Source organism: Rana temporaria, chromosome 7, assembly GCF_905171775.1.
Source record: "Rana temporaria chromosome 7, aRanTem1.1, whole genome shotgun sequence".
In the NCBI taxonomy this organism is placed as follows: domain Eukaryota; kingdom Metazoa; phylum Chordata; class Amphibia; order Anura; family Ranidae; genus Rana; species Rana temporaria.
This window is the reverse complement of record NC_053495.1, coordinates 123866294-123881431: the sequence shown is the minus strand read 5'-3', so window position 1 is coordinate 123881431 and position 15138 is coordinate 123866294. Positions and strand designations below refer to the sequence as shown.

At 37.6% G+C, this 15138-nt stretch overlaps 1 protein-coding gene across 5 annotated transcripts in view; it reads right to left on the bottom strand.

Moving 5' to 3' along the window:
* Positions 1-6770: 6770 nt before the first annotated feature.
* COL11A1 (collagen type XI alpha 1 chain) overlaps positions 6771-15138 on the bottom strand; it is a 255883-nt gene continuing 247515 nt past the window's right edge. For all 5 annotated transcript variants that reach the window (XM_040359914.1, XM_040359918.1, XM_040359916.1 and 2 more), the window contains 3 exons: positions 14840-14908; positions 13967-14200; positions 6771-8526 (listed from right to left, as the gene is read on the bottom strand). In XM_040359914.1, coding sequence (XP_040215848.1) covers positions 8380-8526; positions 13967-14200; positions 14840-14908 — 450 coding nt within the window. In that variant the 3' untranslated portion in view covers positions 6771-8379. The remainder of the gene's footprint in view (positions 8527-13966; positions 14201-14839; positions 14909-15138) is intronic.

Sequence of the window (15138 nt, the reverse complement as noted above, 5' to 3'; positions counted from 1 at the left end):
CACTAGGAAGAACGGGGAAGGTTTGTTTACACTTACCTGTCCCCGTTCTTCATCTCTGTGACCCGTTCGCGGGAAAACGGCGGAGATCGGGTCCGCTGTTCCCGCTGGGACGGTCACGGAGGAGAGGACTGGGTCGCGAGTGCGCCGCCGGACTGCGGCTGGGCTCTTAAAGGGGACATACATATACGCCCTTGTGCCCAGCCGTGCCATTTTGTCGACGTATATCATCGTGCGGTGGTCCTTAAATAGTTAAAGGAGTTGTAAAGTCAGAAGGCTTTTTATCTTAATGCATTCTATGCATTAATAAAATAAGCCTTCTGTGTTTAGCAGCCCCCCTAACACCCCCTAATACTTACCTGAGCCCCATCTCTGTCCAGTGATGTCCACGAGTCCCTCAGCTGTCCAAGACTCTCCCTCCTGATTGGCTGAGACACAGCAGTGGTGCCATTGGCTCCTGCTGCTGTCAATAAAAGTCAGACAGCCAATTAGGAGAGAGGGGGGCAAGGTTGGGGCGCAGCTCCGTGTCTGAATGGACACAGGGAGCTGTGATTCGGCTCGGGTGCCCCCATAGCAAGCTGCTTGCTGTGGGGACACATGACAGCAGGGAGGGGCCAAGAGAGCAGAAGAGGGATCCAAGAAGAGGAGGATCCAGGCTGATCTGCGCAAATCCACTGCAATAGGAAAGGTAAGTATACCATGTTTGTTATTTTTATTGAAAAAAAAATGAGACTTTACAATAATTTTAAAGCCTGGCTATCTAATATTTCTCTGTCTTGCATAGAGTGGGAATGTTAGCATTTCAGTAAGGTTTTTATGTGTCTCCATAGATAATTACGTTCTTTGTTTTGTCTCACACTCATAAAGGGAAGTGGGGGGAAGTCCCCCTTGTGTGAAAACAGACAACTTAAAAAAACTGACTCTGCATCCTTCCCCACTCTGCTAGAAAATTTGTTTTTATTTAAGCCTAGGATCCCAATGGAGGAATGTGACTAGAGGTTAGCATTAAAGTAAAAGATACAAAAAATCTGTCTCAGTGGAAGAAAATAGCTTTATTTTTAATATGCTGAAATGGTTTGCTTCCAAAATGTAAAATAATCCTTTAGGCCCTATTCACCTTTGGCAATTTGGAATCACTGGCAGAGTCGCTATTCCAAATCGCAGTAAAATGCACAACACGCATCTGGGTGGCATTCATAATTAATGGCACCCCAAACACAATGTGATTTTGCAGTGATTTTCGTTTAACAAAATGCTCAAAAAATTGTGGCAAACCGTGGGTAAAAAAAACGCACCTGACTCTGTGCCAGCATTTGGTACATGAGCTTCTTTGATGTGTTATTGGAGTAGAAGGAGATCCATTTAAAATGAATATTGCCACTCCAAAAACATGCCACAAACATTCACAAAAGGGTGAAACACAAGCGGCAGCATCGCTCAGGTGTGAATGGGGCCTTACAGGAAATAGTTTGAGCAGATTCAGTAGGTTACTAATTGCACAAAACATAAACAGCCTTTTATGTTTATAAGTAGAAAGTCAACCTAAAAAATTATTTAATTGCTTCTGATCCAGAAGGAATATTTCCATGTAACAAGCCTCATGCCGCGTACACACCATCACTTTATGTGATAAAAAAAAACGACATTTTTAAAAACGTCAATTTAAATGACGGTGTGTGGGGGAAAAACGTTGTTTTATGTCATGTGAAAAACGACAAAAAAAATTTAAGCATGCTTCAATTTTTTGTGTCGTTTTTCAAAATGTCATTTTTTGTTTCACAAAAATTGACCGTGTGTAGAAAAAAACAACGTTTTTAAACCTGCGCATGCCCAGAAGCTAGTTATGAAGCGAGTTTCAATGAAAAAAAGTGGTGAACGTAACCTTGCTTTGCTAGAGCATTGTGAGAAAACGATGGTGTGTAGGCAACGTCTTTTTTGAAAATTGAAGTTTCAAAAACGTCGTTTTTTACTTCACAGAAAACGTTGTTTTTTTCCATCACATAAAGTGATGGTGTGTACGCGGCATCATATACGTATTTTTCTTCCTCTAGGTCATTTATGGTTATGGTATTGCTAATCCAAATGTTGTGTTTTTTATGAATGAATTTGATTGGTTTGTCTTTGTCAACCTATATATTGGTGTGACATTATGAAAGCTTTCCAGAAGTATTTTTATTGGAACTCTATGAAACAATAAAATGCGGGGGGGGGGGGGTCTGAAAAACTGGGATGATGAGCAGTCACAATGCAGTTTCAGCAATACAACATTTTTGATCTTAAATGCCTTTTCTGTCTTCTGTTGTTTAGATAAGTTTGGTTCATAATATAACTTCTGAAAAATAGCTAGTGGACAATTCAGATATTTTATGAGCCATTTGTGGATATTCAGCTGCAATAATGCTTAAATTTATTACCTTGATATTATACAAAAAATGTCCTAATGGCCCAATTTATACTTGTATTAACTTTTCTTTGTATTATCATTTACATTTTTGGAGCACAATTTATGGGCTATTCATCCTACCTGTATAAAGAGCAGTTCACATTAAGACTGTTGAACTTATGACCCTGTCACTGGTGACAACTCACCAGCAACAGGTTGCTAGGAAGGACACTGAAGGTCAGGGAATTACTTGCTTGTTTATTCAGGTTGCTTCCTCACTGGCTGTATGAGAAAGGCATCACTCTCTCACTAGCAAGTGACATTCTGCAGTATTTTTCAGTGAAGGTGCAATGCCTAATGCCGCGTACACACGACCATTTTTCATGTCATGATAAAAACGAATTTTTTCTTGATGTCATTCCTCTCAAACCTGCCTTGCATACACACGATCGTGATAAAAAATGCTCTAGCAAAGCGCGGTGATGTACAACACGTACGACAGCACTATAAAGGGGAAGTGCCATTTGAATGGCTCCACCCTTTGGGCTTATTATGCAAATTTCCCTTCTCACAACTTGCTTCTGAGCATGCACGTTTTTTTCCCATTGGTAAAGCGTACACACAACCGTTTTTCATGACGAGAAAAACGATGACGTGAAAAACGACGAGAAAAAATAGAGCAGGTTCAAAAATTTTAATGCCCATTTTTCTCGTCGAGAAAATGCTCTGGAGCCTACACACAACCGTTTTTAATGACCAATTTAAAAAATTGCATTTTCTCGTCATGAAAAATGGTCGTGTGTACGTGGCATTATTCCTTCAACCTGTGAAAACAGGTATTTTCACTGCACATGTTATCGCTCCTATTACTGGCAGGTCAAGAGACTTATTATCCAAGTACTCAAGTAGCAAGTTTTTCAGCACCGTGATAGCTTAAAGTGGTGTTAAACCCCAAAATGGCTTAAAATGGTGTTAAATCCCAAACTGCAGCTTACCAATCTTTTTTTTTTTGGCTCACCCAGGGATTCTGCCAGTAACACAATTCCTGTCTTAGGATGGCTACTCTATCAATAGAGTCACACTTGGGAAGCTGCACTATCTGGAGAGGTAATGTTAGTTAGACTAATAGATATAGATGGACTTTACATAAATGACTTTTGCAGTATTAAAGTCTGCTTTGTGATTTTTTTTTTACCTACAGGTAAGCCTATAATAAGGCTTACCTGTAGGTAAAATGAATATCTCTTAAACGTGCACCGTTTAGTAGATATTCACCCTGGATATAGCAGTGACGTCACATGCGCATGCATTCTGAGGGCCCGGCATACCGGAGTGCTTTGTATTAAGGTAAGAATTATGCGATACATACTAGCAAATTATGCTATTATTTTGCACACAGAAGTTTTTTTTTTTATATTGCAACAGTTTACTACCACTTTAAAGTAATTGTAAAGCCTTTTAAAAAAAAATAAGTAAAATAACAATAACAAACATGTCATACTTACCTGCTCTGTGCAATGGTTTTTCACAGAGAAGTCCTGCTCTTCTCGTGTCCCCCCATAGGAAACGTGCATGCTCGATCTCAAGTCGGGCTGTTTAGATCAGACACATGGCTCTGCTTGGCCCCAATCCCCGTTTTCTGCTCAAAGGTTTGACTGACAGCAACAGGAGCCAATGGCTCCCATTGCTCTCAGCTAAGCCTGCAAGAGTCGGGAGATGAGAGAAGAGCTGCTGCAGACATGCAGTGAGTATTTAGGGGGGCTGGGGGGGAGCTATTACTAACAGTCTTTCTTACTCTAATGCTTTACAACCACTTTAATGGCTAACTCCAGGTAACACATTTAAGCAGTTACAGGCACGTATGTAAGACTGCGCTGTGTTTTATAAGCATTTTAATAAATAAAATTTAATAAAATAGTACAGTTCTTTTTTCCTTCTGTGAGAAAGGTTTTACACAGGGGTCAAGTCCCGGGGAAAAAAGTGTGGGAACTCCCACCCAAGATCCAGTCCCCCACCAAAATAAATAAATAAATGATACGCTCATATGCATAATTACTAAACCGCATGTTTTTTTTTTCGATCCACTGTACCTTAGTAATCCTTTATGTTACTGGCCGCTTCCTGTATATGGATTCATCGGGTAGTGTGTGGGTATTCCGTCACTTCCTCGATGCCGCAATGTCTCCTGGGAGCTTTTGTCATTGTTCCCCGGAGACATTGGTCTGCCGCAAATTCCGGTTGTGGAAGTGATGCGGACCGATGGGCAATCAATGACGGCGCTTCAATGCGCCGCTTGTAGAAGCAAGATGGAGCCACACAATGTAAACATTACAAACAATCCCCGTAATTAGCGCGGTGATTGAGGGGAGGAACGCACCACCTGAACAGATAGAGGTAGGTACTTAAAGGAGCGCCAAGAGGGACATGTGGTGGTACTCCCTCTCCATACATAGGAGAGTTAGGAGATATTCTCTACCCCCAAGGGGAATCTGCCTGGGGATAACCAGGAACCTTTCCCAGGACTATCTTGGAATTTGGACATATGACCATAAACTACTGGTGGTAAGTTTCAGAAACTGCTTGGAATAATTTCTCCAACCAGTGGATTGATGCTTTACACTGGCACATATTCATATACCCTTATTGATGAGAATCGTTTGTTTCTCTCCTTTTCTTCCTCCCCTGGGGGTTCTTTCATTTCTTATCTCCTTTATATAGGATTTCCAATGCCACCCAATTGAACCAATTGGTTCTATCCACTCTATGAGTGATAAAAAATAGGGATTTTTGTATGGTACAGCCTGCAATAAGAGACATCCATGTCCCAGGATATCGGGGGGCTCTTGGCTTATACCCTTAGGCACAACATTTTTAAACAACAGGTGAGCTCCTTTTCACCAATATATATGCTGTTTCTCTGTCTAATGAAGAAAGTATATTATTATATTGTGAATATGCCTAATATTTATATCATATTTTGATCTACTTTAGATGTAATACTTGTATATGCCATGATGAAGAATGCGTAGCATTCGAAACGTGTCGGCTTTCAGCTACAACTTACCTCCCAAATCTTGGTGATGGTACCATATGCCGGACAGTATTTACATCGTTTATGATTTGTACATTGTATATTTATGTGATTTTTTGATATATTTTTGTATGTGTATAATATTTCTATTTTTGTAATAAATTGATATAATTTTTTATATATTTTTGAAGCTTTTTTGTGTGTTGCCTACATAATCCCACTCCATGAGTTATTCGAATATTTTCAATTATCGTGGGATTTAGAAAGAACTTAGTTCTTTCTAAATCCCGCAATAACTCGCGGCAGACCTCCGCAATGTCTCCTGGGAACAATGACAAAAGCTCCCAGGAGACATTGCGGCATCGAGGAAGTGACGGAATAGCGGCCAGTAACATAAAGGATATACTAAGGTTTGCTGCCCCTGACAGTGACTCGAGCTGGGCATCGCCGCTTAGTGAAGGATTGAATCGGGCGGCTCGGCTGCTCTAGTCGGACTCCGTTCCCACGCGTTCCCGCAGGACTTGAGCCCTGGTTTTACATAAATAAATAAGCTTGGTCTGTTACAGAAAGTTGAAAAATAACAGACGTACTAGCAGGATCAACAAGTAAAAGAAGTAAGTTACAGGAGGAATTCAGAAAAACAAAGATTTATGTCAGAATTGATTTTGTCTTTGGTACCCTTTTAAATTATATTATTAAAAAATACCATATAGCAAACAAAGTAATCATATACAGTATAGCAACCATCGGCCTTTCCTTTCTTTAAGGGTACAGAGCTACAAATACTTGGACCTTTTTAAACACCTGACTAGTTACTTTGTTTTTTGCATGCCCCGATCAATTAATAACATTTTAAATACTCCAATGTCAGCTAATCTGTATTATTTGTTGAGGATGTACAGCTGTTATAGATCTTTATAGATCTGGAATCAGTGTATATGTTTGACATTTAGAAAGAAAAATAGCAGCACTACATCAACAATAACAGACAGGCATGTTTTAAAGATAGGGTTAAAAGTCATGCCATGATACCAACCATCTAGAAAATAGAAAATAAGCTAGCTGAATTAGTTGGTCTTGGCTTAATACTGGGCTGACATGGGTGCCTCTGATTATTTATAGCAAGGATTACTATGACTTACATCAAGAAGAACAGTAGAAAGGGTACCCAAAATATATATGTTCAAGCATTTGTAAAAATATTTTATTATATACTACAATTCAACTCAAAGAACCCAACAATAACTACATAACTAACCCAAGAAGGTGCAGACATACGTGCATTATGGTAGCTTTGCTCATACTGGAAATGTTGGATATATATGCATAAACAATATATTTTAAGAAATGAAAGGAACATTAAAGTAAACAAGACTTGAATTTATTGGCAACATTTTTCATATCCTCTGTGAGGTGACAATTTTTTTTTTTGTATAAAAAAAGGACTTTCATCAGTAAAAGAAAAAAAATAATTCTATATCCTGTTAATTAAACGTCATGGGAAAATGAGCTAGTGGGATCTGAGACCAATTAATTTAACAGTTTATTTATGAAAGAGTAACAAACAATTTTCAAGTCTTACATATATTATGAAAAATAATTACAAAAGGATTTTATTTTTAATGTGAAAATCTTTATCTTTATTTTCCAGCTAAAACCAGAAAGGGGAGGAAAAAAATCCACATGAAGTTCCTAAACAAATTTGGATGCATATTTAATTAGCAGCCCCTCCTATGTTTCTTTGCAATCGGGTAGAATCACATGACCTCAACATATCCCTTTACATAAATATAAAAGTTAAATTATGATAGCACATTTTAGCACTGTCCAATATGTTTTGCTTTTTAGTCTTAGCTTAAACTATATTTACCAACATTCACGCTGACCACTGTTAATTAGTTACGGATACTTGTAAACACTGAACAAATGCATAACTAGTGTTTGGAGTCCAGTTTTAATATTAAGTGATTGAAGATGCACAAACCTCTATGATACATTAATTCAAACAAACTTGAGTTGACCAAAGACTTCACACAGAATTGACAAATATCTTATACAGAAATATCTCTCAATACATATTTCCCCGACCACAAATAATAATTAAAAAAAGTTATTTTAGGTATATACATGCATGTCATGACATCCTGGAATGAGGTATTAGCACCATCAAATATTGCACCAAAATGGTTTCATATTGCAAAAGAAAAATGCAACACAAAAATAGGCAAATTTTGATTATCATTTTTTTTGTCTTCCAGTTTGGAAACCTGAGGCTTTATATATAAAGACTGTAAATATATATATATATTTATTTTGTTTTAGCAACAGCAAATAAGAGAGGTCTTCCACATCAATATATACAAAGGGATTTTATTTGAAGTCAGAAAGAAGGGTTGGAGTCCACTGGAATTACACATTATTTTGCACAATACAGACACTGTATCCTTTTTACACAGTGGGGAACCTTTTTTGTTTTGTTTTTTCTCTTTGTTTTATGGCTCAACCCAGAGTCACATGCAAGTTTTGGAAAGGGACATGCAAGTGTATAATAGGTATGCAGAATAATTACATGTGTACAGCATTTGATAAACCCATTTACAAGAAATGAATAGCACCTATTATGGATGAAGCCTGTTTTAGGTATTTTCCAGCACCAAAAGATTTCCATGAAAGGAGGACATGGCTGTCCTTACAGTATCACATCTAAGTCCTTCATATTTTGGCAAATGCTTTCTGGTTAAGTCATGTGATTCTGCCCGAGATGAGGATGGCTGGCAAATTCTAAGTAACTGCACTTAGCTTTTTTTTCTTGTTATTTATCAGTTTTTTCTTCCCCTCTGCACAATCCATATTCAAAACTTGCATGTGGCGAACACGTCTCTGGTGGTATCCAAAGCCTGACGCGCCTTTTTTTAGAAAATAATTTTTTACACATTTTTTTTAGAAGCTGCTTGTCCGTATTCCAGTCTCAACCTAAGAAGCAGGCTGGCCCAACCTCAAATCCAAACTTCTGATTCTGATCCCCAAAGTCACTGATCATAACATCTGCTAGAGGCAATTGATCTATCTTTAGGGTGTTGATTTCCAGGACTGTCCGTGCGTATCCTTTCCTTAGCTGGAAGAGATGAAACAAAAGTGTAAGCACACAATGGATATTTAATAACTAAACCAATGTAAATGTTAGCACTCTGCTGGATCTCTAAATATTATTGCTGCTGCTGTAATTGTATAGCGCAATATATTGTCTCAAAATACCCATAATCCTAATGGGAAATTTAAAGGCATGGTTCTCTTTACTCAATTAATTAGCTGGAATACACTGTAGAAAACAGTCACTCTGGACTGAAGAGGATGCCACATGGCATATTCAATTATAATATAATTATCACATAATCTCTCAATATATTTTTATGTGCTATTCCATTAGGCCATGAACACCTGCAGCTTAAATCTATGCAGCTAACAAAGGCAGGCAACAAAATTACAATGCAGTATATTTCACCTGTAAAAATATACAAAATGCATTGGTATGACTAGGCAGAAATACTAAGATCTTATATGTTATTGAACAGTGGAAATGTTCTATATCTACTAAAGCAGGGGTCGACAAACCCTGAATTAAATACCTGGGTTGGCACATGATGCCCCCTGAGCTGCTACACAATGGTTTGATAGCTTTCTAGTTAATTACCAAGCCAGGCCCACCCACTTCTATAATGTCAGTGAAAGCCTGTACTGAGGAAGTCTTCAGCAAGAGTGACAAGCTTAGTGGCCAGATCCCCATAAATATTGCCTTTGATTCATAGGGGGTTATTTACTAAAGGGAAATCCACTTTTCACTACAAGTGCATTGCAAGTGCACTTGGAAGTGCAGTCACTGTAGATCCAATGGGGACATGCAAGGAAAATAAAAAACAGCATTTTAGCTTGAACATGATTGGATGATAAAATCAGCAGAGCTTCCCCTAATTTCAGATCTACCCCTCAGATTTACAGCAACTGCACTTCCAGTGCACTTTCAAATGCACTGGAAGTGCAAAGTGGATTTGCCTTTCGTAATTAACATCAAGTAATTATCCCCCATAGTATGTGATGTGTGGTGTCCCCTTATATTGAGATTAAAGGTCCATTAGGCAAGCATATATAAGAATAATATATAAATGGATACTGGTGCCAATAGTGAAACTTGAAAGAGCTGCATCTGAAATTAGTGAAAAACTAATGAGGAATGATGATGTGATAAAGGGTGCGCCCAGCATATATATGTTGTTATGTTTATGTGTGATATATGCTCACTTTCCAAGATGTATACGTATGTTCTAATATTTTGGCGCATACACACTGATTTATTATTTTGGATATGTATATGTTCTTTTTTTTGTCATATTTGAATTGTATATCAGCACCTAACCAGTGTCCTGAGGAAACTATCAAATTGTGAAAGGCGTTGACAAGCGAGCGTGGAGGCATTGTTGGATCATATCTTCTTATACAGATACAACTATCTATATCTATACATCTACAAACTTTCTATATATGCACGGATCCAACCTTTATGTTTGCTGTATAGGGTATCCGTTGACTGTGTCGAATATTAGGGTGTTGTTCTAACGTTTATATGTTTTTTAACCTATTTTTGTAATAAAGACAATTTTTGTATATTCACTGCCTCCTGATGTGCCTCAAAGTCCGCTTTTTTTTTTTTACAGTTGTTCTCAGTCCTTACATATACTTATTGGATGTTGGCATAGTGAGGGTCTTCCCTTTATTTATAGTTCTGATCTCACATTATTGCCCCCATTGTTGCTGTAAACAAAACACCTTGAAAACCTAATAAATGCACTTTTAATGCATACTATCTGGTCTGCCATTTATCCAGGGAGTATATTGATTGTTAAAAGCATTAGGCTTAAAAATATTTCCATAAGTCAATAAAATGGTTACATCAATAGAGATATCTAATTGCTTTATGTGTACTGTAATATTTATTACTGATTTAGAACAAATTAAAACACAGGTCTATCAAAAGCCATGGAGAAGCAATTAGTTTTGCTAATTTATAAATAGGATGTGTGTTTAGTGGTGTAGAAAACACTTTTCATAATATATGTGCTGAAGATGCTTCCTGAGTGCAGACAGGGAAAATTACTTTTATATCAAAACAATATACCGTGTATATGTATATATATATATGTATATATGTATGTATATATATATATATATATATATATATATATATATATATATATATATATATATATATATATGTATATATGTATATATGTATATATATATATATATATATATATATATATATATATATATATATATATATATATATATATATATAATAGCATACCATCTATTATACCAAACTATAATTTATTTAGCGTTCTGCTTTTTTCTCTTTTATTATCAGCCTTACCTACTATGAAACTATACAATTGGTACTGTCAGCGGGCAGTATTGATATTTTTTAAATACTCTTGGACGTGCATCTTAGTGAACACAAAATACAGGTATATGTCAAATGATAATCGACACTGACACACACACACACCTACGCAAGTTGAACCGGGTGGACTATTGTCTTTATTCAACCTTACCTACTATGAAACTATAAGTACATTGTACAACGTAATTAATCGGCTAAGGTCTAAAGTCAATATCATGTATCATGATAAATGCGAAGCAGCATGTTTAACATCTATCCATGCTCTGGTTGTCCAGCAATCACCACTGGAAATAGACACTTTGAAACTCAAGTTGTTGCTCAGTTCCCCCCAATGCAATTGCAAAGTCTGAATGAAAAATGCTTCTTATGAGCCATTATGCTGTCAAATATGATTCAAAGAAGGGAGGGGTTGGTTAGAGAACCTGGAGGAAGAGTAAAAAGGAAGAAAGAAGAAGAGAAAAAGAAAATGAAAAAGGAGGAGAGAGGAGAAAAAGAAAGGAGGGAGAGGAAGACGCAGAGAGGAAAAAAGATTGAAGTAGAAACACAAGGATAGCACTCACATGGGCCACATCTGTAATTATATTAGGGAAGAAACAATATCAAGCAAGTGGACATTGATGGTCAGACTTTCAGGCCAAGGAAGTATGGTTTTGTAAAAATATATAATTTAATAGCATATAAATAAATTAAACAGGATATACAGAAAAAAATACAAAAGAGAATTTATCACAAATTGATCAACAGCAAGTGACCACTGTATATTCCTTGGAAGTCGCCAACGCACGTTTCGCCGTGGGGCTTCTTCAGGGCGAGGATGAGGAATATAAAGTTAGCAGAGAGATAGAACCTTATATGGCTGGTGGTCCCTCGACGAGTGCATCCACGGGGCATATAAGATACAGGTGGAAATAGACAGGTCGGGAGATAAGCTTAGGTATAAGCTTTCATATATCGAAAATCTTGGGTAGATCGAAAGAGTCAAAACTACATATCCAAGGAGTGGAAATTATACACCACAGGAGGAATTGTAACTCGGACTATTTTTGTGAGGTCCTGAGCAAACTGGGACAGCAGATGGCAGTGCAACAGCAATGTAGGGGAGCTTACATAGAAAAACCCTGTCTGTAGCAGCATTTGCATGGGGCATTAGTACAAGCCATGTATCTGATTGCAGCAATGCGTCTGTGTTACCGTGTGTACACCCTGGGACACAGACGCATTGCTGCAATCAGATACATGGCTTGTACTAATGCCCCATGCAAATGCTGCTACAGACAGGGTTTTTCTATGTAAGCTCCCCTACATTGCTGTTGCACTGCCATCTGCTGTCCCAGTTTGCTCAGGACCTCACAAAAATAGTCCGAGTTACAATTCCTCCTGTGGTGTATAATTTCCACTCCTTGGATATGTAGTTTTGACTCTTTCGATCTACCCAAGATTTTCGATATATGAAAGCTTATACCTAAGCTTATCTCCCGACCTGTCTATTTCCACCTGTATCTTATATGCCCCGTGGATGCACTCGTCGAGGGACCACCAGCCATATAAGGTTCTATCTCTCTGCTAACTTTATATTCCTCATCCTCGCCCTGAAGAAGCCCCACGGCGAAACGTGCCTTGGCGACTTCCAAGGAATATACAGTGGTCACTTGCTGTTGATCAATTTGTGATAAATTCTCTTTTGTATTTTTTTCTGTATATCCTGTTTAATTTATTTATATGCTATTAAATTATATATTTTTACAAAACCATACTTCCTTGGCCTGAAAGTCTGACCATCAATGTCCACTTGCTTGATATTGTTTCTTCCCTAATTATGCTGTCAAAGATGTAGATAGCTTGAGGAGAGCTAAGCATCTTCCTGAGCTGCATGGTGTCAATTATTAATGGCGAGCAGTTTGCAGTTGTGATTACTAGACAGTCGGGGTATGGATAAATATATTGTATGGTGCTATCTATTTATCAAGGTGTACATGTTATATGGCTTTTTTAATGCTCATACAATGATTATCTCACAGACCTGGTCATACGCCGATTTGTTCTGCGCATGCACCAGAGGTAGAAAGGGAACAATGTGCTCTTTCTAACTCGAGTAATTCCGTGAGTGGAGGCTCCCGCACGCATGTGCGGGAGTGACGTCGCGTGACCTCGGCTACTCACAGAGCCGGAGTTCCTGTCGCCGGAAGAAAAAGGAGTAAAGGATGGCTGCTCGCTACTCGTGAGGAAGACGGGGACATTGCAGGCTTCTCCTGTGTCACATAATGGGCTTCTTTTTCCCTGTAGCCCATTATGCTTTACATTTGCAGGGAAACAAAGAGGAAGTAACACCCATCAGGGTTTACTTCCTCTTTAAGGAATACTGCAGGCACCCCACACACATAAAGTAGTATCTGTTGTCTGTTATAAATAGGCCCCTTTTTTTATGCAACAATTGTCACATGTTCTTAAGCAGTCCTGGGGGAATGAGTTGCAGGAGTCTTATACAATCTACTTCAGCAGACCTATGCTAACAATGAACATGCTGACAGGAGAGCATAGTGAGCAGAAGGATGATCTCAGTGTGCTGCTGCACATTTACTATCCAATCAGCATGTTATGGTTATGTTCATGTGCAAGCTATGTTGCAGATGTAGGTTAATTGCCTGGCTATGCAGTGTGGCATTGGTGCCTGGATAAAAAATTACAAATCTTGTGGTAGTTTACTTTAATGTTATTCAATGTTTCACAAGCATGTATCCTATTTACAGAATTTTGGATTCCCCCTATAGTGTCTATCTGTATAGTAAGCACTGCAGTTAGCAATTTTGCTGAGTGATTGCTAGGATAAAATGTAAGGCTGTTTAAAAAGTGTACCAATTTTGATAAATTTTATTAGACTGCTAAGCTATACTGAGAAAGACGAACAATAAAAAATAGTCGCTGCAGTACTACTAAGCAGAAGGTACATTTCAAACTGCAAGCAGAAAAAAGTAAAAAATAAAAGATACACTAACAATCCCTGATATGATTATTTATATAAACTGTTGAAATTCACATGCATATTACAAAAATGTTTTAAACTGTGTGGGGTTTGTGCTATCTATATGACTTATATACTTACTGCACATCCATCATGTAGGGCTGTAATGAAGGGACTGTTGTCGTATGATATTTCCTCATCATTTGATCCCAGGAACCGCAGGGCCTTGTCATAGTTGTTGCTAACAGCGTCGTGCCAGGCCACTGACTGGTGACAGCTGTATGTAAAGTTCTGGCGGGCAGAAGCACTGAGAAGTCTTAGGAATGTCATCTGAACTTGGTTAATGTTGTTACCCTCAACATCCACATAGGAAAGCTATAGAGAAAAAGTAAGAATGGTGTTCAAACTGATAATATGTAGCATTAAAGTGTATGTAAAGGCATTTTTTTGTTTTGTTTTGGATCAAGTGGAGAAGATTTAGATCCTCTGTTAATTTTTGAATGGTGTCCATATTGGGAAAGTTCAAAGAGACAAAGAAAGGGGTAAGCCAAGATTTTAGCCTTTAGATAATTATTCCCTTGACTTTGATGAGGTTTGCTCTCATTTTCTGTTGGTGGGGTAGTGAATGTAAATTTCCCCAGTTTAGCACAGACAGCAAAAAAAACCCTTAAAAGAGTTTTAAGCCTTTCCTACTCTACCCAAAACAAAGCGTTTTGGTTATACGTATACATTTTAATATACGGCTTCTACTGTTAAAAAATATACATATGAAGTGCAGTTGAGCACTTTACATTTTTTTTACTAACGTGACCTTATCAAAAAGACACTTAATGTTGACTATTGATCCATGTTTTCAACTGATTTTTGCATATACAAAAATATAATACATTTCAAGAGAAAACAACTGAATTATATTTAAAAGCAGTGTTGAATAGCCTAGATACATACAGTAGGTAAGGATTATTTAGAAGGCCATGAGAATATGGATTAATATTTGATAAGAATTTGGCATACCAGTTTTCCTCTCTTGAATTCACTGAACCAGGAGCCAGGGTTTTCTTTTGGCCAGGATGAAATTCGCACCTTATTTAATAGAGAAAAGACATGATCAACTGAAGCTTCTTTAAAGTGAATAATTTTTCCATATATTTTCAGTATTCATGTATTACATTTAGTAGTAGAAATACATTTTTTGAACATTTATTATTTGTTTTGTCAGGTATACAGTATATAAAATGTGGTATATAAATATTTCATATATACCCTTCTACATCCATCTGAAAGTGACAAATGAAAGTTTAGTACCCTAGGGT